The sequence below is a fragment of the Molossus molossus genome, unplaced genomic scaffold, assembly GCF_014108415.1.
Source record: "Molossus molossus isolate mMolMol1 unplaced genomic scaffold, mMolMol1.p scaffold_m16_p_1, whole genome shotgun sequence".
Classification (NCBI taxonomy): domain Eukaryota; kingdom Metazoa; phylum Chordata; class Mammalia; order Chiroptera; family Molossidae; genus Molossus; species Molossus molossus.
The window spans coordinates 188,661,115-188,684,662 of NW_023425344.1; the positions used below are offsets into that span (position 1 = coordinate 188,661,115).

General features: G+C 37.0%; 2 protein-coding genes and 1 pseudogene across 7 annotated transcripts in view; 1 reads left to right on the forward strand and 2 right to left on the reverse strand.

The window, feature by feature from the left end:
* USP8 (ubiquitin specific peptidase 8) overlaps window positions 1-19,837 on the forward strand; it is a 60,321-nt gene extending 40,484 nt beyond the window's left edge. For 3 of the 6 annotated variants that reach the window (XM_036266147.1, XM_036266138.1, XM_036266158.1), the window contains exons 12-21: window positions 4,294-4,878; window positions 8,342-8,428; window positions 10,599-10,676; window positions 11,085-11,347; window positions 14,015-14,227; window positions 14,852-15,062; window positions 15,990-16,226; window positions 16,907-17,049; window positions 18,665-18,797; window positions 18,968-19,762. In XM_036266147.1, coding sequence (XP_036122040.1) covers window positions 4,294-4,878; window positions 8,342-8,428; window positions 10,599-10,676; window positions 11,085-11,347; window positions 14,015-14,227; window positions 14,852-15,062; window positions 15,990-16,226; window positions 16,907-17,049; window positions 18,665-18,797; window positions 18,968-19,153 — 2,136 coding nt within the window. In that variant the 3' untranslated portion in view covers window positions 19,154-19,762. Of the gene's footprint in view, window positions 1-4,293; window positions 4,879-8,341; window positions 8,429-10,598; window positions 10,677-11,084; window positions 11,348-14,014; window positions 14,228-14,851; window positions 15,063-15,989; window positions 16,227-16,906; window positions 17,050-18,664; window positions 18,798-18,967 lie in introns of all 6 variants that reach the window. The other 3 variants (XM_036266176.1, XM_036266185.1, XM_036266165.1) reach the window with 2 other exon arrangements.
* On the reverse strand, window positions 11,861-11,970 carry LOC118620989 (annotated as a pseudogene).
* A 1,213-nt stretch (window positions 19,838-21,050) lies between the features above and the next one.
* Window positions 21,051-23,548, reverse strand: part of USP50 (ubiquitin specific peptidase 50) — a 59,564-nt gene continuing 57,066 nt past the window's right edge. The window contains exon 8 of the mRNA XM_036240672.1: window positions 21,051-21,290. Coding sequence (XP_036096565.1) covers window positions 21,099-21,290 — 192 coding nt within the window. The 3' untranslated portion in view covers window positions 21,051-21,098. The remainder of the gene's footprint in view (window positions 21,291-23,548) is intronic.

Sequence of the window (23,548 nt, forward strand, 5' to 3'; positions counted from 1 at the left end):
GGCTCAGCGGTTGAGCATCGGCCTGCGGACCAGAGAGTCCCAGGTTCGGTTCCCGCTAGGGGCATGTACCACCAAAAAAAAAACAAACTTATGTTATTGCATTTTTTTTAACATAATGTTATAACCCTTATCCCTTTGTGACTTTGAGATATGTGCAATTTATCAAACATATTTGGAAGATTTTCTATATGAAACACAACATGCAGGTTTACCTATATGATTAAGCCATGGATTCTGTCTGATGTTTAGAAGGCGAGACATGTACAAAATTAGCCATAGCATAAGGTAGAATATCATAATTGCTGTAATAGTCACTAGAGCACACAGCAAGGAATGTCATTCTGACTGTAAGTATCAGGGATGTCTTTACAGAGTTTTTATCTGGGCTTTAAGAGTTTAGTAAGATTTGAGGATGGAAGAGACAGTACAAAATTGTATGACTAAAGGCTCAGAGCATGCTCTGGGACCAGTGAGTAGTTTTGAAATGCTTGGACACAGCTCTCTGTTGGAGGAAGGTGACCAATAGTAGATAAGATTGGAAAAATGGACAAAAGTCATCAAGAGAGTCTTGGATCGCATTGGAATTTTATCCTGTAGGCACAAGGAAACTATTTTAAGAATGTTCAACTTGAAAATAACATGGTCATAGATATGCTTTGATATGCTTTTAAGATTAAGGAAAAGTGGATTGAGTTACCAAAATATGGATGAAACATTTTGGTGTCTATCTATCCATTTATTGTTAACTTTATCTTCGAAGTGGCTCTTCCTACTTCATTCTCAAATGTAGAAAACCAGAGGGGAGAAGATACTTTTTTTTTTTAAGTGAAGGAGCAAAGGGTAGAAGAGAAGAATGAAGGGATGATTTTTTTCTTCACTAACTTCTTCCTGTGGTATTGTGGAAAAACATACAATTTATTTTATAAGAACACTGTGCTGTTTATTACTGGCAGATATTCTTGTAAGTTCTCATTTTTGTTTCAGTAAACTATCTTCTCAAAAAATTATTCTACCATCACTTTTAACAATTTTGTGGGGTTAGTTATGCAGTTAACTGCATATATTTATTTGAAGCAATAAATATTTCACTCACTAAATCAGGAATTTGGGTAGTCTCAACTTGTATTTAGGATCTTATCTCTTAGGAATATGTTATCCAGTGTCGCAGCAATATATTTATTTATTATGTGTCCAGCATAATCTCTACCCTCCTGGAACTTACATTCTAGGAGGGAAGATTATTTTAAACAAATAATTATAGTTATTTAATCAGAATCCCAATTAGTACTATTTAGGGAAAAGAATAGGGTATCAGGAGGGTATGTATCAGGGTATTTGGCTAGATTTAGAGATCAGTAAAATCTTTTCTAAGGGAGAGATATTTTACACCAAGATTTAATGTTGTAGTGGGAATTATCTAGATGAACACCTGATATAAAGGCTTGAGTTGGGAAGGAGCATAGCATCTTTGAGGAACAGGCATATAGATCAATGGAACAAAACAGAGAGCCCAGAAATGCCTTTATGGTCAATTAATATTTGACAAAGGAGGCAAGAGCATACATACAATGCAGTAACGACAGTCTCTCCAATAAATGGTGTTGGGAAAATTGGACAGGTACATGCAAAAAAATGAAATTAGACCACCAACTTACACCATACACAAGAATAAATTCAAAATGGATAAAAGGCCCTGGCCGGTTTGGCTCAGCCGTTAGAGCGTCGGCCTGTGGTCTGGAGAGGCCCGGGTTCGGTTCCCGCTAAGGGCATGTACCTCGGTTGCAGTTTGTCCCTGGCCCTGGTTGGGTTGTGTGGGTGGCAACCACTCGATGTGTCTCTTTCACGTCGATGTTTTTCTCTCTCTTCCTCTCTCTCCCTCCAGCTCTCTCTGAATAAAAAATGGAAAAATGTTCTCGAGTAAAGATTAAAAAAAAAAATGGATAAAAGACTTAAATTTAAGTTGTGAAACCGTAAAAATTCTAGAAAAAAACAGTCAGTAAAATTTCAGACATCTCTTGTAGCAATTTTTTTGCTGATATATCTCCTCGGTCAAGGGAAACAAAGGAAAAAATAAACATGTGGGACTATATCAAACTAAAAAGGTTTTTGCACAGCAAAAAAACCATCAACAAAATGAAAAGGGAACCCTCTGTATGGGGAGGACATATTCGCCAATGATACATCTGATAAAGGGTTAGTTTCCAAAATATATGAAGAACTTCTACAACACAACACCAGGAAGACAAACAACCCAATTAAAAAATGGGTGAAGGACCTGAATAGATACTCTAAAGAGACACACAGATGGCCAATAGACATATGAGGAGATGCTCAACATCAGAAAAAAGCAAATTAAAGCCGCAATGATATATCACCTCACACCTGTCAGAATGACTATCATCAATAAATGAATAAACAACAAGTGCTGGCAAAGATGTGGAGAAAAGGGAACCCTTGTGCACTGTTGGTGGAAATGCAGACTAATGCAGCCACTGCAGAAAACAATATGGAGTTGACCTCAGAAAACTGAAAATGGAACTTCCTTTTGATCCAGCGATCCCATTCTGGGAATATATCCTAAGAAACCTGAAACGCTAATTTGAAAGAATGTATGCACCCCTATGTTCATTGCAGAGTTAAATAGTCAAGATCTGGAAATAGCCCAAGTGTCCATCAGTAGATAAGTGGATAAAAAAGCTGTTACATTTACACAGTGGAATACTACTCAGCTATAAAAAAGAAAGAAAGAAAGCTTACCCTTTGCAACAGCATAAATGGACCTGGAGAGTATTATGCCAAGTGAAGTAAGCCAGTTCAGAGAAAGACAAGTACTATATTATTTCACTCAAATGTGGAATCTAATGAACAAAATAAGCTAACAAACAAAATAGAAACTGACTCATCAATACAGAGAACAGACTGACAGCTGTCAGGGGTGGGGGGTTGAGTGAAAAAGGTAAAGGGATTAAACAAAGGAAAAAAACCTCATAGACACAACAGTATGGTGATTACCAGAGGGAAGGGGGTTGGGGGAGGTAGAAGAGAGTAAAGGGGATAAATGGTGATGGAAGGAAGGAGACTTGACTTGGGCTGGTGAATATACAATGCAATATACAGATGGTATATTATTAGAATTGTACACCTGAAACCTATATAATTTTATTAATCAGTGTCACCCCAATACATTCAGTAAAAATGGTGGGGGGGGAGTATGGCTGGTGTATAGAATGGTATAAGATTAGAGAGCTAGATAGGCAGAGGTGAGACCACCATGGTAAGGATTTTAGATGTAATCTGAGTACAGTGAGTGGCTATTTAAAATAGAGTTGTGGGGTTGAGGGCTTCAATGGGGGGAAAAAAGAGGACATTTGTAATGCTCACAACAATAAAGATAAAATTTTTTTTAAAGGACTGGTAAATTACAAAGCAGCCATAAAATTATATTTTGTCAACTATCTTCAAAATGAGAAAGCTCTTTGTACCTTTATGAAATATTTTCAAGATACATTATGTGCACAGCTTTTTGAAATGCAAAACAAGTATGCCACACTATTAAAAAGGGAATTATATACAGTTGTGTGCATGTATGTGTGTGTGTATATATGTGTGAAGCATAAAATATCTCTGAAAAAAAATAGGGTTTTAAGTAGGTAAGGAACATTGTTAGATTTGTGTTTTAAAATGATTACTCTGGCCACTATGGAGAAATAGATTAGACGGGAGGCAAGAGAAGGGATGAGGCAACTAGTTGGAAGCTACGTAGAGAGAATGTTGGCACGGACTTGATTGTTGCTAATAGAGGAGGGACAGATATAGGAGGAAAATCATCAGACTGCATAAGGGCAGGGGAGAACATGAGACCCAGTTTTCTAGTTTGAGCTACTGTTTTGATAGTGGTTATATCCATGAGACCCGTGTTTGTGGGGGGAAATCATGGAAGTCGGTTGTGGTCACATTAGGTTTGTGGTATATATGAGATACTCACATAGAATTACTGAGTAGGCAATTGAGTATGTGGAAATGGAACTTAAGTCTAGGTATGCCCAGGTCTAGGTGTTGTGTTTTAGACTGAACCTCTTCCATATACAGAACACATCAGAGTGTACTGAATCTGTGGAATCGAGGAAATACGTGCCAGTGCCTTATGAGAAACCTTGACATTGAGTGATTTACAAGTTGATATTCTAGCAGATGTCGCCACAAAGTGATGGTTCTTTTATTACAACTTAATTTCAAGAACTGAGTTTCTGGATTTTGACAGAAGTATGTTTTGTTCTGTTTTTGTTACTATAGATTGATCGTACAAAAAAACCAGCAGTCAGATTGCCTGAAGATCATAGAATAAAATCTGAAAGTACAGATCATGAGCAACCATCTCCTCAGAATGGAAAAGTTGTTCCTGATCGTTCCACAAAGCCAGTACTTTCCCCTCCAACTGCTATGTTAACAGATGAAGAAAAAGCTCGTATTCATGCAGAAACTGCCCTTTTAATGGAGAAAAACAAACAAGAAAAAGAACTTCGAGAAAGACAGCAAGAGGAGCAGAAAGAGAAACTGAGGAGAGAAGAACAGGAACAAAAAGCCAGAAAGAAACAAGAAGCTGAAGAAAATGAAATCACAGAGAAACAACAAAAGGCGAAAGAAGAACTGGAAAAGAGAGAAAGTGAACAGGCCAAGAAAGAAGATAAAGAAACCTCAGCAAAGAGGGGCAGAGAAATAACAGGAGTAAAAAGACAAAGTAAAAGTGAGCATGAAACTACCGATGCCAAGAAATCTGTGGAAGATAGAGGAACAAAGTGTCCAACCCCTGACGTACAGAAAAAGTCAGTGGGAGATGTGCCCCATGCCTCTGTGCTAGGAGATTCGAGTTCAGGCAAGGTAAGCAGAAACAAACAGGATAAATTGCCAACTAAGGGAAGTAAAATGGACATAAAAAGGTGACATCAGTAGCATTCCATAAATAGGGCAGGCATTTTAAGTAGTTGTCTAAGGGGTGATAGATTTGTACTGATCTGTCTGCATTTGCTCACCTACTCTCCTTTTTTTATTTTTAAATATGTTTATAATGATTTTTTTAGAGTGGAAGGGAGAGAGAGAGAGAGAGAGAGAGAGAGAGAGAGAGAGAGAGAGAGAGAAACAGCGATGTAAGAGAGAAACATTGATTGGCTGCCTCCTGCACAACCTCCACTGGGGATCAAGCCCGCAACCCAGGGTGTGCCCTGGCTGGGAATTGAACCAGGACCTCTCAGTTCATGGGACAATGCTCAGTCCACTGAGACACACCAACCCGGCTTACCTACTCTACTTTGGGGAATGAAATTCTCTTTGTGTCTGTGAAAGGAACATTTTTAATAATTGAAATGAATATAGGTACATTCTTTTTATTCTGATCATCAAAAGACCATAATGAAATACACTCTTCCTTTCTGTATGGAGGAATTAGATGCCCAGTATTTATATGATGGAGTTTGTATCTGCTTAGATTATGTCCAAAATCAGTGACATCTAAATGGCCTAACATTTGTTTTTGTGTACAATCTTTTTTTGGGGGGTAAGGGGGAAGATCTGACATTTTGTTTGCTGCATCATGTGATCAAGAATACTGGTGCAGGAGGCGGGTAGGAGTGGGAAGAAGGGGGTCAGTGGGGGAAAAGAGAACATATGTAATACTTTCAACAATAAAATTAAAATGAAAAAAAAAAAAGAATGCTGGCAATAACCCCATTAATGTTGCCTTTCTCTGCCCTGGGCTATCCCCGAAAATTGATTTACATAACTATGGGGGACATTTTTTATCAGTTTTCTTCTCTGTTATGCAATTAACAATGCTTTTCCCTTTTGAACACTAAGTTTCTATAATAGCAGGAATAGTTTAGCCCTTTTTATGTACATGTAAATGGAAATGCATTTTTAATAGTATGAAAATTACTTTTGATGGAAAGTGAAATACTGTATTTGCAGATTATTAATTTCTACGCTTCTCAAGCCCAGTTCAGACATATACCAAAATTAACTATTTATACTAGTGTCTCACTTATCCAGAGAACTTTTATCTGGAAACATGGCTTATCAAAACTATAACTGTCATACAAAAACCTTCTAAACACACAAAGTTAGAGAAATGAAGCCCATATACTAATACTTGATTCATAGGAGAATCAGAATTTTTGAGCTCTTATAATTTCAATATTATTTATTGAGTATTTACTGTATGCCAGTGTTTTTCCTACAGTATTTTACTTATTTCTCCTAATGATAATTCCATGAGGTATTCAATTACAAATGAAATTAAAGCTCAGAGATTAAGTAATTTGCCTAAGATCATATATGCAGTGAGATTCCAAAGTGATTTCCTTTTCATCTTCCTCTACTTAGAGGTAGGCAGTCATAAGAACTTAAAGCATTCATATTTCTGGAGTCATTTAGTACAGGTGCCAAATAGCCCTACAGATTTAAATATCCCTGAGATTATCACATAGTTTTGATGTTTTTTTTATCCTCACCCGAGGACATTTTTTCCATTTTTTGTTCAGATAGAGTGGGAGGGAGAGAGAAGAAGAGAGAGAGAAAGAGAAACATCGACGTGAAAGGGACACATCCACTGAGTGCCTCCCGCACGACCCAAACAGGGCCGGGGACAAACCGCAACTGAGGTACATACCCTTCGTGGGAACCGAACCCAGGTCTCTCTGGACCGCTGGCCAACGCTCTAACCGCTGAGCCAAACCAGCCATGGCTGTTTTGATGTTTCTTGTAACACATTGAAAAAAATTAAGATTATATTCATTGTATGCTTTTAAAAGTGAACAAAATATGTAATTTATCCTAGAATAAATTTTATTAAAATAATTACATATTTTTAACTTTTTACTTTACTGTAGTTATTTTTTTAAATGAACTATAAAATTAAAGTGATTTTATTTATTTATTTTTATTTTTTTATTCTCACCCGAGGACATTTTTCCATTTTTTGTTCAGATAGAGCGGGAGGGAGAGAGAGAGAAACATTGACGTGAAGGGACACATCGAGTGGCTGCCACCCGCACGATCAACCAGGGCCGGGGACAAACTGCAACCAAGGTACGTGCCCTTAGCGGGAACCGAACCCGGGTCTCTCTGTACCACAGGCCGACGCTCCAACCGCTGAGCCAAACCGGCCAGGGCTAAAATTAAAGTGATTTTAAAAGGAAACTATGATATGTTCCAAGAGGATTTTGCACTTTTGAATATTACTCTGTATAAAATTTCACAATCTCTTCATTCTCTTTAGTACATTGTTTTTTGGGGAACATATCACTTTCAAGGTAACCATAATCATATGAGATTTAAATAAAAACATATAATGTCCAAAACAGGCCTTGATGAGTTATGCTAATGACCAGCGTCTTGTATTTCACCATGTATTATGAATCAGTGCTTTACAACCCACTGTGACTTGTATCTGAAAAAACAGATGCAGCCAAACCGGCCAAGGCTGCATCTGTTTTTTCACCCTACTGATTCATCAAGGTTTTTTAGCGCTTAACTTTAGTCTTAGGAAATCCCACGTTGGCTCTACCACCTTTTATTTAAAGAATCTACTTTGAGCTGTTTCCAGATCTTAGCTATTGTAAATAGTGCTGCTATGAACATAGGGGTACATATATTCTTTCTGATTGGTATTTCAGGCTTCTTGGGATTAAATCCTAGAAGTGGGATCACTGGGTCAAATGGCAGATCAATTTTTAATTTTTTGAGGAAACTACATGTTTTCCATAGTGGCTGTACCAGTCTGCATTCCCACCAGTAGTGTACTAGGGTTCTCTTTTCTCCACTTAAGCTAGTCAGAGAAAGACAAGTATCACATGATTTCATTTATATCTGGAATCTAATGAACAAAATAAACTGATGAACAAAATAGATCCGGAGACATGGAAGCAGGAAACAGACGAATCTCAGAGGAAATGGGGGAGGAAGGGTGGGAAGAGATTAACCAAAGAACTTCTGTGCATATATGCATAACCAGTGGATATAGACAACAGTGCAATGAAGGCAGGGGGAAGGGCAGAATTGAAGTGGAGGGGGTCAGTGGAGGGAAAGGGGAGACATCTGTAATACTTTCAACAATTTTTAAAATTAAAAATCCAATTAAGTATAGAAAAAAATCTACTTTGACAATAAAATGGTATAAACTTTTCAGAAGCCTCAGTTTTTTATCCTTTTACATTTTTAGTCTGAAGGATTTGCTTGTATTACCTAGTCATAGGTATATATACATATATAGTGATAGTACACTGGAGGAAAATTCAAGGTTGTTTTTTGTTTGTTTGTTTTCACTTCTGAAATTTTAATACTATTACAGCCTGTAAAGATTAAAGGACAGCCAGAAAGTGGAATTCTAAAGACTGGAACTTTTAGAGAGAATACAGAAGACACTGAAAGAAATAAAGTAAGTAGTAGTTCCTTGGGTGGGAATAAAACATGGATTATAATATACCATGTGTTTATCGTTATCCTGTCATTCATTCTCCATCTTTTTTTTTTTTTTTTTTAATCTTTATTGAGAGTATTACAGATGTCCCCTCGTTTTCCTCCCATTACCCTCCTCCTTTCTCATTCACCATCTTAAGATCTACTCTTTGAGAGAATCTTGGCTACCTCTGGTAGCTGATTTGTGCTAGATTTTACATGATTACATGCTATTTGTCTTCCTATTTAAAGTACAACAGTATATTCTATTCATTTTATGAAATTAAAAGACTTAGGCCTTACTATATGATCCAGCAATTCTACTTCTGGATCTATACCCTAAAAAATTGAAAGCAGAGCTTCAAAGAGATATTTATACATTCATTTTTCATAGCAGTATTATTCACAGTAGTTAAAAGATGGAAGCATCCCAAGTATCTATCCATCAGCAGGTGAATGCATAAACAAATGTGGTATGTACAAACAGTAGAATATTACTTAGCCTTCAAAAGGAAGGAAATTCTGACATATGCTACTACATGGATAAATCTTGAGGTTGTTATGCTAAGTAAATAAGCCAGTCACTAAAGGACAAGCTGTTACTTAGTTTATATAAGGAACCTAGAGAAATCAAATTCATGGAGACAGGAATTAGAGTGGGGATTGCCACAAGTCCACAGATGCGGGGAGTGGACAGTTGTTTAAATGGGTATAGAGTTTCAGTCTCGCAAGATCAAGAGAGTTGTGGAGATTGGTTGTGCAACAATGTGAATATACTTATGCCACTTAACTGCACATTTAAAATGGTTAAGGTATAAACTTTATATTTTATTACAGTGTTTGAAATATGTAGGCTTTTTTGTGGCATTTTTCCCTTTGTTTTTAGCTTTATTTAAGGGTAATATGCATTCCATAAAATTCATCCAATTTAGTGTACAGTTCAGTGATTTCAGTTCAAAGTTGAGAAAAAATTATTCGTTCAATCAAACTTTAGAACATTTCCATCACACCAAAAAGATTTCTGTGCCTAGTTGTAGTCATTCCCTCTTCCCACCCATAAGCCCAACCTTCTACTTTCTCCATAGAGTTGTCTCCTGGCATTTTATATAAATGAAGTTATTTTATAGTGTGTGTGTGTGTATTTATAGTCTTTTGCATATGTCTTCTTTCACCTATCATACTTTTTTAAGATTCATCTATTATAGCATGTATTAGTAGTTTATTCCTTTGTATTGCTAAGTGGTATTCCCTTGTGTGGGTATACCTCATTTTATTCATTCATTAATTGATGGACTTTTGGATTGCTTCTACTTTGGGGCTGTCATGAATAATGCTGCTGTGAACATTTGCATACAAGTTTTTGTATGGAAATATGTTTTCATTTCTTCTGGGTTGATAACTAGAAGTGGTTTTATCTTTGTGTTTTTGTTTTTTAAAGAAACTTTTAAAGACCACTATCATAGGCTTGAACACACACCCTTCTCTTCCTCTTCCTGTGATATTTGGACTTTGAGAAAACAGATATAATTCATCTTCTAACTTTTTTTAAATGTGTTTTATTGATTTTTTAGAGAGTGATAGAAACCAATGTGAGAGAGAAACATCGATTGGCTGCCTCCTGCATGCCCTTCACTGGGGATCAAGCCTGCAACCTGGGCATGTACCCTGATCAGGAATGGAACCGGCACCTCTCAGTCCATGGGACGATGCTCAGTACTCTGAGCCACCCCAGCTGGGCTGAACTTATTTTTAAAATATTAAGGGTAGCCCAGTCCGGGTGGCTCAGTTGGTTGAGCATCATCTCACGCACAGAGGGGTCACCAACTCAGTCAGGGCATATACCCAGGTTGCAGGTTTGATCATCAGGGTATGTGTGGGAGGCAACCAAAGTTTCTCTCTTACATCAGTGTTTTTTCCTCTCCCTTCCTCTCTCTCTAAAATCAATAAAAACATATGTAAATATATATACACATACATACACACACACACACACACACATACACACATACATACACACACATATAATATATATTATGTTAAGGGTAGCCAACACAAGGCTTTTGGTTCTCTGGTACAAGCAGCTTAAATTTGTATATGACAAAATTTAATTAGAAAATCAGATATTTCTTTTTCTTTTTTAAATAAACTAGGCTCGAGAGCCTTTGACAAGAGCACGAAGTGAAGAAATGGGGAGGATCATACCAGGACTGCCTTTAGGCTGGGCAAAGGTAAAACTAAAAATTAGCACAGAAGTAAATAACATGATCATTGTGTTCTTTTTTAAAAAGGTTTTTTTTTTTATTCTACATCTTCTCTAATGCACTCAGTTCTGTTTCTTCATTATGGAGGATCTAGTTCATTACCCTAATTACAGCAGGGTTAGATTTCTGAGTATCCAATCCGAGATACTGGCTATAATATATGAGCATTCCTGGCATTTGTCATTTAGAAACAGTGTATTACTTTAAAACCTAAAGTGCTTTGAAAGCTTAATTATAGAAGTGATTTTCACCATTTATTCAATTGTTTTAACCCAAAAGCAAATTTAACAAATACTTTTGAGTGATTTTTTTTGTTCATGTAATGGTCATTGTTTTTTTACCTGTTTTTTGTTTTTTTGTTTTTTTCCAACTAAGTTTCTTGACCCAATCACTGGAACTTTTCGTTATTATCATTCACCTACCAACACTGTTCATGTGTATCCACCGGAGATGGCTCCTTCATCTGCACCTCCTCCCACCCCTCCAACTCATAGAGCCAAGCCACAGATTCCTGCTGAGCGGGAGAGGGAGCCCTCCAAGCTGAAGCGCTCCTACTCCTCTCCAGATATAACCCAGGCCGTCCAGGAGGAAGAGAAGAGGAAGTCTATAGCGACTCCAACAGTGAATCGGGAAAACAAGTAAGTTTATCCCAACTCCTAAAACTAGAAAAATTTGTTTTATTTGAAAACTATTCTAAACATATCAGCTTATTTATGTCAGGGAGTCAGAATTTCTGTGGATGGCTATACCAACCATTGTTATTTACCATAGCAGAAAGAATAAATTCCTGGATTAAAATGTCTTTGGTCTTTTTCCCAGTTACTAACTTAAATATGTCAGAGAAGACTATTATAAGTATTCATGTGGATATAAAGGTATATATATTATGACTACCTAGAACTTTTTTAAGTCAGCCAGTATTATGGGAGCAAACTTATATAGTATTAAAATAATGAGCATTATACTGTGTCAGCTACTAATCCTTATCCTGTTCCCTTTTCCTTCATTGCATTTCTGCTATTCTATTCACAAATAGTAATCCATAGGTTCATATATGTTTCCCCAAACAGTATCTCATTAGATGTGTTCCTGGCTTTAATCCCTTTTTGAATAATGTTCCTGGCTTGTGATTGATAAGGTTATAAGGAGATAATAGTTAAGTCCACTTTTGGAAGTGTAAATAAATGGCTTTGTTTTTCTGTTTACTAAACTGATAAGAACAGATACTACACTTGATCTTAGCAAAAGGCAGAGAAGTGATGTGTTTTTCTGTTTATAATATATACCCTCTCAGTTGCTAAAGAATTCCAACTAGGCTTTTTGACCTCTTTGGTAATACTTCCCAAATATGTAGTTAATACATTTTTCTCATGAGAACTTAACCCTACCAATTGGGAACTTGGAGATTTTTTTTTAAATGTTTTTATTGATTTTTTTAGAGAGAGAAAGGGAGAGATAGAAACATCAATGTGAGAGAGAAACAACCATTGGCTGCCTCCTGCACACACCCCTACTGGGGATCGAGCCCACAACCCCGGGCATGTGTATTGACTGGGAATTGAACTGGAACTTCTCAGTCCATGGGATGACACTCAATCCACTGAGGCACACTGGCTGAGCTGGAGATTTTTTTTTAATCTGTAAATCTATTTACAGATTTTAGGGCTCACTATTAAAACTGATCAGCTATAGCCCTGGCCGGTTTGGCTCAGCGGTTAGAGCGTCCACCTGCGGTCCGGAGAGACCCGGATTCGGTTCCCGCTAGGGGCACATACCTCGGTTGCAATTTGTCCCCGGCCCTGGTTGGTCGTGCGCGTGGCAGCCACTCGATGTGTCCCTTTCACATCGATGTTTCCCTCTCTCTCTCTCTTTCGTTCTCTCCCTCCCACTCTATCTGTGCAAAGAATGGAAAAATGTCCTTGGGTGAGGATTAAAAAAAAAACAAAAAAAACTGATCAGATATAATTCATTCTTGCATCATCATTCTTAATCAAGTTTGTTAATTTGACAGTTTTAAAGACATATGCACTTTATGTATTTTTATATATATTGAACAGAGAAAGAGTACATGAGTGCATTCACCTGAGCACAATGTAAAGAAAAACAATAGAAATATAGTTCATTGTATTCTCAATATTCCTTTCAGGGTGGAAATATTAATGATTAGGGTTAATAATCAAAGAAAGACCTACCAGTTAAGATTTTTCTCAGTGCTGTTGTAGTTGTAGAAGTTCCACATATAAATCAAATATCCTAAGTAACAAAGTCTTGGGAAGCACTGGCTAGCTTAGTGCTGTGCAGTAGGCGTGTTTGATAGAAATTTTCTGTATCTGCCCTGGCCAGTTTGGCCGAGCGGTTAGAGCGTCAGCCTGTGGTCCAGAGAGACCCGGGTTCGGTTCCCACTAAGGACACGTACCTCAGTTGCAGTTTGTCCCTGGCCCTGGTTGGTCATGCGGGTGGCAGCCACTCAATGTGTCCCTTTCACATCGATGTTTCTCTCTCTCTCTCTCTCTCTCTCTCTCTTCTTCTCTCTCCCTCCCACTCTATCCAAACAAAAAATGGAAAAATGTCCTCGGGTGAGGATAAAAAAAAAGAAATGTTCTATATCTGTGCTGTCCAGTATGGTCGTGGCCACTTTGGATAGTGGCTAGTGTAACTGAGGAGCAGAATTTTTTATTTTATTTTAAATTTAAATAGCCACCTGTGGCTACCGTATTTGTCAGCACAGCTCTCAGCTTTAGGGAATAGTACCCAAATAACCTTTCTCTCCATTGATCTACTCCACAGGAATGTACAGGATGGGGAAAATAGGTTTACAGTTGTGAGTACACAAAACAGTGTTTATTCTTGTATTATTTATTGATGTGTTTTCCATATGAACTGTAAACCTACTTTTGCCTGCCCCTGTGTGTGTGTTTTACTCCTTTTTTGGCATCCTGTTGAGTTCAACATTTGGTAATACTGAACTTCCCAGAATCATTTAAACGAATTTAAAAGAGCCTTCTTTACTAGAAGACTCTACCTGTTCTTGAGAAGCCAGAGAATCTATCTCAGGATGTCTGTAAGAACCATGGACCCACAAAAGAGGTTAATGGTATTTGTTTCAATGGGAGGGTCACAGAATATGGGCCACCTAGATAGTAAGTGTTCTATAAGACCTAGTACCTTAAGAGCTAACTTATTAACACTTAACAAGACTACTGTGTATTGTGGTACACATGCTGGAGTTTGCTGCCATTTGTAATTTAAACCTTATTTCCACATGCTGTGCATTCTAAGACATCTCATTTGCTTTTTCTTCTCAGGCCAACATGCTACCCTAAAGCTGAGATCACAAGGCTTTCTGCTTCTAAGATTCGGAACCTCAATCCTGTGTTTGGAGGATCTGGACCAGCTCTCACCGGACTTCGTAATTTAGGAAATACTTGTTACATGAACTCAATACTGCAGTGCCTATGTAATGCTCCACATTTGGCTGATTATTTCAACCGAAACTGTTATCAGGATGATATTAACAGGTAAAGAAATGTCTTACTTTTTGCAATATAATAGTCAAAGAGTGATGTAACCACCCACCTCCTTCCAGAGAAGTCAGATTAGGAAAGGGGAAAATACCTTTATTCTTTAGAAAAATGTAGAGAAAAGCTTCTGATAGCTCAAGGACATACAGGAAAGGAGCAATGCAAGAGACAACCTCACAGACAAGCTGGAGCCTGTTGATGAGGAAGAGACAGGGCAGGGCTGACAGCCAAAAAGAAGCCAGCTGGAAGGGTGTTCAAAGTAAGATTCAGATGAGTATTTGTTAATAAACCTGTGAAAAAGTATTTTAGTGTAGAGTCATAGTATGTTTATAGTTTAATGCTGACATCAGGATCCCACGGTACCTTGACTTTTTTAAAAATACACTTTTATTTTTTATTGGTTTTAGAGAGGAAGGGAGAGGGAGAGAGAGATAGAAACATAATCCATCGGCTGCTTCTTACTGGGAATTGAACCCACAACCAGGGCATGTGTCCCAACTGGGAATAAAACCAGCGACCTCTTGGTGCATGGGAAAACAGTCCACTGACCCACACCAGTCAGGCTCTACGTTGACTTCTTACAATTTCCTTTATTGCTTGTTTATAACTTTATTTGCCAAGGTCAAATTTGTTGGGGCATAAAGGTGAAGTGGCGGAAGAATTTGGCATAATCATGAAAGCACTGTGGACAGGACAGTACAGGTACATCAGTCCGAAAGACTTTAAAATCACCATTGGGAAGATCAATGACCAGTTTGCAGGATACAGCCAGCAAGATTCACAAGAACTGCTTCTGTTCCTAATGGACGGTCTCCATGAAGATCTAAATAAAGTAAGAATTTTTATTTTTTGCAAAGGTTCTTTAGGATTGCTAAACACTGGAATCATTTTTATAGCAATTTAAAATTATAGTTGGTGATTGTTCAGTGCTAGTTTATTCACATCTAGTGACTTAGTACTAAAGCATGGAACTATGAAACACCTATCTGATAGGCCCAGTATTTGAACAGTAGTTAAAATTTATATTTACTCACTAAAATGTTACCAGGTTGTATTATTGTGAGAAATTTATAAATGTTAAAGTAGTTGTTAGAAATACTGTTTGTGACCCATGTGTATGTGAAAGGGAAATTATAAACATATGGTTTTATAAAAGATAAGCTATAGACAGCCTGAACATCTTTTTTATTACATTTATATACTACATATTATTGCATATTATATGTATTATATTCTTTATGTATTATTATATTACATTCTTATTCTTAACACTTTTTTCTAAAATAAGTTGCTCCATGTAACCACAAATAACTCATGTGAAAAGTTGTTACTGAGGCATGTATCTCTACATAAATGGCAAATCTGTTTGAATACTGGCTCCTTTTTAGCACCAAACTGTCCTCTGTACATACATATACATACATATGTGAATATATGTATTGTATGTGTTCATCCCTGAGACCAGGACAACAGAATAATATCTGTCTAGTTGTAGTTCCAGCTACATGTAGCATGTGTTTTTAAAGCCAGATTTTTCAGCTTTTTAAATAAAATTTTATTAAGCAATTCCAACAAGTCACACCCTTTTGATAAAGTGGGTTTTCGGTTTCTGGGGAGTGTTTTCTGGTTAGAATTTTTTTGTACTGCTTTTGAAATTAGAACTCCAAAAGTGTTTCTAAATCTACAAAGTGTTTGTATTTTTATATTTTAATGTTGACTTTGAGATATTAATACAGAGTTTAAATAATCTTATTTCCAGGCTGATAATCGAAAGCGACATAAAGAAGAAAATAATGATCATCTTGATGACTTTAAAGCAGCAGAAAGCGCTTGGCAGAAACACAAGCAGCTCAATGAATCTATTATTGTTGCACTTTTCCAGGGTCAGTTCAAATCCACAGTACAGTGCCTCACCTGTCACAGAAAGTCTAGGACATTTGAGGCCTTCATGTACTTGTCTCTACCACTAGCATCCACTAGTAAATGTACATTACAGGTAAGTTTATGATTGAGAGAAAATAAGTTGCTGAATAAAAATGCTGTGTATGTGCATATAGAGATATACTTTATTCAGCAATTTTTTTTACCCCTATAAACAGGCTATAGGTAAAACTCACACATGAATTATTTTAATTAGGCCTATGTAGATTAGAAAAAAATTTCCACAAAAAAGAATTTTTTCTCTTTTAAAGATGTTTTCTTATTAAATATTCTTTTGGAGTTGATAAATAATAGGTCTTTTTAAAGTTAATATGGAAAATTATATGTTGACTTTAGGTCTGCTTTTTATAAGAATTTGCTTTACATGGGGGTGTCAAATGTCCTGTTTTCCACACAGCAGCAATGTGATTTAGATCACTTGTTGATCTCTAGTTAGCTTTCTTGAGGATGTCATTTCTTCCAGTAAGACGTCCCTGATCCCCCAGGTGGATGGGCTCTCGGAAGACACAGTGCTGCTTCCTGTCACCACAGGCAGCATCCCCACACTGTTGTCAGGTTAGGGCTCTGGTCTGCATTCCTCCCCAGATCATAAACTTTATGAGGGCAGGGACTGTTTTGTTCTCTTTTACTGGTGTTTCCTTCATGCCAGGCAGAGTAACTTACTAAATAGATGCTCAGTGATTCCGTGTTAAAGAAGTGAATTAATGAGTATCTACTATTCTTTTTGCCCTCCAGGATTGCCTTAGGTTATTTTCCAAAGAAGAAAAACTCACAGATAACAACAGGTTTTACTGCAGTCATTGCAGAGCTCGAAGGGATTCTCTAAAAAAGATAGAAATCTGGAAGTTGCCACCTGTGCTTTTAGTGCATCTGAAACGGTAAAAAGCACACATTTTTCTACCTGTTTAGTACAGTTTAGATGAAGGAATTCTAAATCCTTTATCTGAGTTACTTTGTTGTACTGCCTGCTAAGGATGCATAATCAAGGAAGATTATCTGGTTGGGATATAACAAAGCAAAATGATAGCACCACTCTTTCATGTAATTCTGCCTTCAAAAATCAATTAAACTAAATTATTGTATTTCAACATAAAATTAAGTCATTGCAAAACAAGTGAAAATGTATTAAAATGTTACGTAACTCAAACATATTAGCACATAAAATTTGTATCATTCAAATAATAAACAAAAGATTTAAATCTCATGCTAAAAATCGACTATATGATTTTTAAAGTGATATTTTAAAGGTACAATTTTAAGATGACATTTTTGAGTGCAGACATAGTTCTCTCCAGATTTTTCAAGCCAGTGAAAAAGATCTGCCTATCGTAGTTGAAGTAATAATGAGAGGGAGTTGTAAAATATGTCTCAGGTCTTCTACTCTGATTCTTTGTCTTTATGTAATCCATCTGTGGAATGGTAACTTTGAGTCATTTTTTGGAAAAACTTTTAAAAAGGAAATTTCATTTTTTTATTGAGAGCTATAATTTTTGTTTCAAAGAAAGCATTTCTATTTCATGTTTGTTTCATCTTCTTAGGCAGTTATGTTCATTTGAACACTGACATGTTCAGATTCCTCTTGTGTAAATTTTCTAACAGAAAATTTCTATCAGTTGTACTTTTCTTCTTGAGGACGAGGTATAGATACAAATAATTACACACTTGTTCTGTTAAAAATTTTTAATGCTGCATATTACTCTTGGAGAATATCTAAAAATATAAATGGTTCAGAATTCAGGTTTTTTAAAAATAGTTCTGAAATAACCATATTACACCAACCAAAACACCAGTATTACCAGTATTTTGGTATTTAAAGGAGCAGAGTGTGGCCTTGGCCTGTTTGGCTCAGCGGTTAGAGCATCAGCCCATGGAATGAAGTTACAGGTTTGATCCCTGGACCCAGTTAGGTTGTCTGGGAAGCAACCAACTAATGTTTCTCTCTCCCACCCTCCCACTCTATCTAAAAAATTAATGGAAAAATCTCGGCTGAGGATTTTAAATAAATAAATAAGCAGTGTGTGCCAGGATAACGCAGTGATTTATTTTGATCACTAGTCTACCTGCTTGCAGTTTCCTGCTCTAGTTTTTCCAAAAGTGCAAGCTTCACTCTAGAGCAGCTCTCCTCTCTTTCCTCAGTACTTTGTTAGTGATTAGCAGTATAAATGTGGGTTTTTATAACTGTTTATTTTTTTAGAGGATGCATCTAACAATTCTAGCTAGACCAGGGATCAAGGAGTGACCTTACCTCTGCCCTTCTAGCTGTTTGACCTTGGGCAAGCCATTTAATATCTATGTGCCTTGTTTTCCTCATTTGTAAAATAGAAATGAAACCAAATGTGCCAAATATCCCTCCACTACTAAAAGTCTGAGTGTGTGATTGAAATGAATTTTGTGTTCTTGGATAAAAGTCTAGGTTGTTAACAAATGAATTAGGGTTCATTCTGATGTCTTTCATCTGTCCTATAATAATTGCTTTAATGTTTGGCTTTGCAGTTTTTCCTATGATGGGAGGTGGAAGCAAAAATTACAGACATCTGTGGACTTTCCTTTAGAAAATCTTGACTTGTCACAGTATGTTATTGGTCCAAAGAACAGTTTAAAGAAATACAACTTGTTTTCTGTTTCAGTAAGTATGTCATTGAACCAAATAATTTTTCTTTCAAAGCAAACTAAAAATAAAAAGTTTCAAATGGTTTCTTATGTCATAGGCAAGTAAGAACAACATAAAGCTTTGAAATTATTGACATATTTTAAATAATTCAATTTGAATTGACTTTTCTCTTTTGTTTGGCACAGAATCACTATGGTGGACTGGATGGAGGCCACTACACTGCCTATTGTAAAAATGCAGCAAGACAGCGATGGTTTAAATTTGATGATCATGAAGTTTCTGATATCTCCGTGTCTTCTGTGAAATCTTCAGCAGCTTATATCCTCTTTTATACTTCCTTGGGACCACGAGCAACTGATATAGCCACATAAGAGGAAGTAGGTTATAAACTAGTTGTCTTTTAAATGGCTGAGCAACACAGCTCTTGAAATGCTTATAAAGATACTGGACAGCTTACAGCTGCCATTCAGAGGATTCTGAGACAGTGAGAGCTGTGTCACCATCACCATGTCTTTCAGGTCAGGGCTATTATCAAAAACCCAACTAATAACATTTAACAATATTGCATTCAGCACTTCTTAGAGGTACCATTTATTCCATAATAACTTTTTTAGTTTGTTCCAAAGTAACTAGCTAAGCATTATTCTACTGGTCTAAAAACCCTTGTATCCTTTATTTTCATTTTCACTGTTATGGCCTTTTCACATTTCTAAATCTCAGCTTCATCTATGAACACTCTAGAATGATATAAAGCAGATAGGAATGTATGTGTATATATTTATTGCACACTTGCACATCAAATCGATGTATATAGTATCATGTGGTCCTTTCGTGAAATCTAGAACTCAAGGGATTGCCTTTTTTTCCTTTTGGCCTATTCTGAGTAACTTCAGTGCTTTCTTAGGGAAATGACAGGACAAAGCTATTTTTCTTTTGGCTTTGGGCTGTACTTGTGCACTAAATCATTCTAAAAAAATAAATGGAAACTTTTCTTTAATTTTCTAAAATGAAAATTTTCATTTACACCTACATTAAAATCTTAATGAGAAAAATAATTTAAAACCTTTTAAGTGTTCTGTCTTTAATTTTATATTATCAAATACAGGAATAGAACTAACTATAGGTTTTATACACACACACATACTTTTTATCCCACTACATTAGCTTAAAATTTAGTTTACCTACCTTGTTAGCATCAGGACTCAATTCCACTCTTTCTCCAACTTGACCAGGAACTGTATATAGCACTTAGGTCTCTCAGAGTTGGGAGTCATAGTAAGATATACCTAGACACATTCTATCACGACTAGAATTCTTAGGATTAAGATGAAAAGGAGTAGGAGTCGGGCATGTGGTTCATAATGCAAAGTGAGCTGCATTGTGCACCACATCTTTACAGAGATGCATTGAAAGGAAGAGAGAAGCTTAGAATTTATCCTTTACCTCAGGGACTCAGTTGCTATACATGAAGTCAGTTAAAACACTACTTATAAAAAGATTCTAAAGGTGCTTCTGAAAGATAGCACCATTACTGTACTTCCAAGAAGATGAAAGGATGCGTTTTGAATTGTGACACTGACAGTTTTTCATGTTCGGCAATTAGTCTAAGAGACAGTTTTTTTGGCTAAATTATCTGAGCAATTAAATGTTTTCCCTTCACATTCTTAAGGTCACAGAACCACTAGAACAAAAGTCTTTTTGTTCCATTAAGTATCTTTGGAAAATAATTTGTTGGATATATATAAAAGTACACATATATATAATAATGAGATACTTTATGATAAAAATCCACCCTAATAAACATGGAGTTTTTTTTTTTTTTTTATCCTCATCCGAGGACATTTTTCCATTTTTTTATTCAGATAGAGTGGGAGGGAGAGAGAGAGAAACATCGATGTGAAAGGGACACATCGAGTGGCTGCTACCCGCACGACCCAAGCAGAGCTGGGGACAAACTGCAACCCAAGTACATGCCCTTAGCGGGAACCGAACCCGGGTCTCTTGGGACCTCAGACCGACGCTCTAACCGCTGAGCCAAACCGGCCAGGGCAAACATGGAGTTTTGAAGCCTACACTCACTACATAATCTGCAGTGCTTAGAAGGCCCCCATGCATTAGCATTGCATTATTTATTTTCATGCTGCCTTTTTCACTGTGCCAGGACCCATCTTCTTGGCTATAGACTTATATAAGTTGCATAATATGCCAGAAAGAAAAATAGTGATGCAAGTAAGTTGCAAGAATTTAATTACTAGGCAAAACTTAAGTACCAGTTTCTGATTGCTTGTTTTGCAACTTTCAGGAAACACCATTTTCCTAGCTCTTGCATTTTTCTATAGGTATAGAAAAGGGCTGGCAGCTATAGAACAGGAGATACGCTGTCGCGGTTTGAACTGATGTATCTGGAATCTCACTGACTCTTGTGTCATCAAAGCTAAACCAGGCGTGGGTCACTGAGTTCTTGCAGAAAGCAGTGTAGTGGCCACCATCCAGATCTCCAAAGTGGTTCTAGGGAAGAAAGGAATGTCAGACTTAGTATTCACATGCAAATGCTCTAACTATTGGGACAAAAAGGTAGGGCCAAGAAATATTTTTCATAATTGTCTCTTTTTAGTAAATTAAAAGGAAATGATTATTTTGTTCAGTTGAATCATACAAATAGCCTGACTTCTATATTGTTTTCTTTTTTGTTAATAGATGCTTTTTTATTTTTCAAGAGGGAAGGAGAGAGACAGAGAGAGCAACATTGATGTGTTGTTCCACTTATTTATGCATTTATTGGTTGATTCTTGTACATGCCCTGACTAGGGATCAAACCCACAACCTTGGTGTATCGGGACCACGCTCAACCACGCTCTGACCAACTGAGCTACTCGGCCAGGGTTTATATTTTTCATTTCATTGAATTACTTATATATTATACCCATTGACTACCTAACAATCTGTGAATGAAATAAGGATAATACTTGACTAATATTCATCAGTTAATACTTATTGTGCACCTACTGTACATAGACTATTAAACATTAAAGGAAATTTAAAAAGAAGATAGTCATCTTTCCTAAATGATCTTATAGTTTAATTTTGAAGATAGGCTAAAATAAACATGAAAAAAAACATTTAACATTGAAACAAGACATTTCCACAACTGCATGTTGCTGCTGTAAGTGTGAGGGGCTGTCCAGCAACAGTCCCCTCAGTCGCCGAGAGTCCAGAAAGAACCTGTGCCCCTCTGTTCCCCTTGCCTTTGCTGGCCTAGTAAAGGGACATTTGAAACAAAGACGTTGGAGAACGTCACTTCGCAGAAGGTGTATAGTGCAGAGCTGGGGCTGACAAACCATTTGTTCATGGGCCTCATCCAGCCTGCTGCCTGCTTTTGTGTGGCCTGTGAGTTAAGAATGCATTTTATATTTTTACATGATTGAAACAAATCAAAAGAATAATATTTTGTGACGTATTCTATGAAATTCAAATTTCAATTCTAAAATAGTTTTTGGGAATGCTGCCATGCTCATTCTTGTGTTCCCCACTGTCTGCTTTTACACTGCAGCAGTGAAGAGGCCATGTGGCCTGCACAGCCTAAAATGTTTACTATCTGGCCTTTTACAGAGTAAGCTGCTGGTCCCTGGTGTTGAAGGAAGAAAATTGGGGGTTTTTTGTAGTCAATTTAGCTCTAATGCTAAGGAAGAACCTTAAGGAAGTGATTTAACCTTTCTGAGCTTTAATTTCCCTCATCTATTCAACTGGGATAAGACCTGTCTTGTGTTATACGGCCATTGTCCAGTATCTCATATTCTAGAGCTGGCACATCGGAGGTGCTTGTTAAATATTTCCTTAGATCTTTATCTTCTCTTTCCTGACACATTAGAGACTTATTCCAAAGCTGACAATGGAAAGATCTGGTCTTGGTCCTTGCTGTGTGACCTCAGGCTGACATGCTTCAGTTTCCTTATTTATAAAATGTTGCACATAATAATGTGATGTAATTTAATTGAGAAAAACATCTGGTGGATAAGTAGTGCCCAGATGATGAGGTAGTGTTCTAAAGTGATTAGACAACAGAACTGGAGCATCATGTTCAGTTTTGATGACAATGTAAAAAAAAAAAATGACAGAAGACGGTCAAGTTTGTTTCTACACTTCCATTTCCAGCAAACAAGATAATTAGCCGAGCCTTAGTTTACAGTTGTGAGGAATGCTGGCTAAAACATGGTAAACACCCTTTGAACTATATGGCTGACTAAAGATTGTGCTAAAGGTTTAAAGAGTAAACCTCAGGGGCCAGCACCAAAGGAAATAAGAGTAGTATGATGTGTGGTTGATGCTGTGACTGCCTCAGAGTAAAGATAATTCCTGGTCTCTGTGACCAAGGTACTTCCGTTTTAAAGGTCACACAAGGAGTCCTGGCTGGTTTGGCTCAGCGGTTAGAGCGTCGGCCTGCGGTCCATAGCGTCCTGGGTTCGGTTTCTGCTAAGGGCACGTACCTCGGTTGCAGTTTGTCCCCGGCCCTGGTTGGGTCGTGTGGGTGGCAACCACTTGATGTGTCCCTTTCACATCGATGTTTCTCTCTCTCTCTCTACCTCCTACTCTATTGGAACAAAAAATAGAAAAATGTCCTAGGGTAAGGATTAAAAAAAACAATCCTGAGACACAGTTTTAAAAACAACAACAACAATGTTGAGCTCACAATTCAAAATTATAGAACACAAGGAAACAACTCACCATCAGAAAGAGTTAGAAGGCAATAAATGCCAAGATTAAACCCC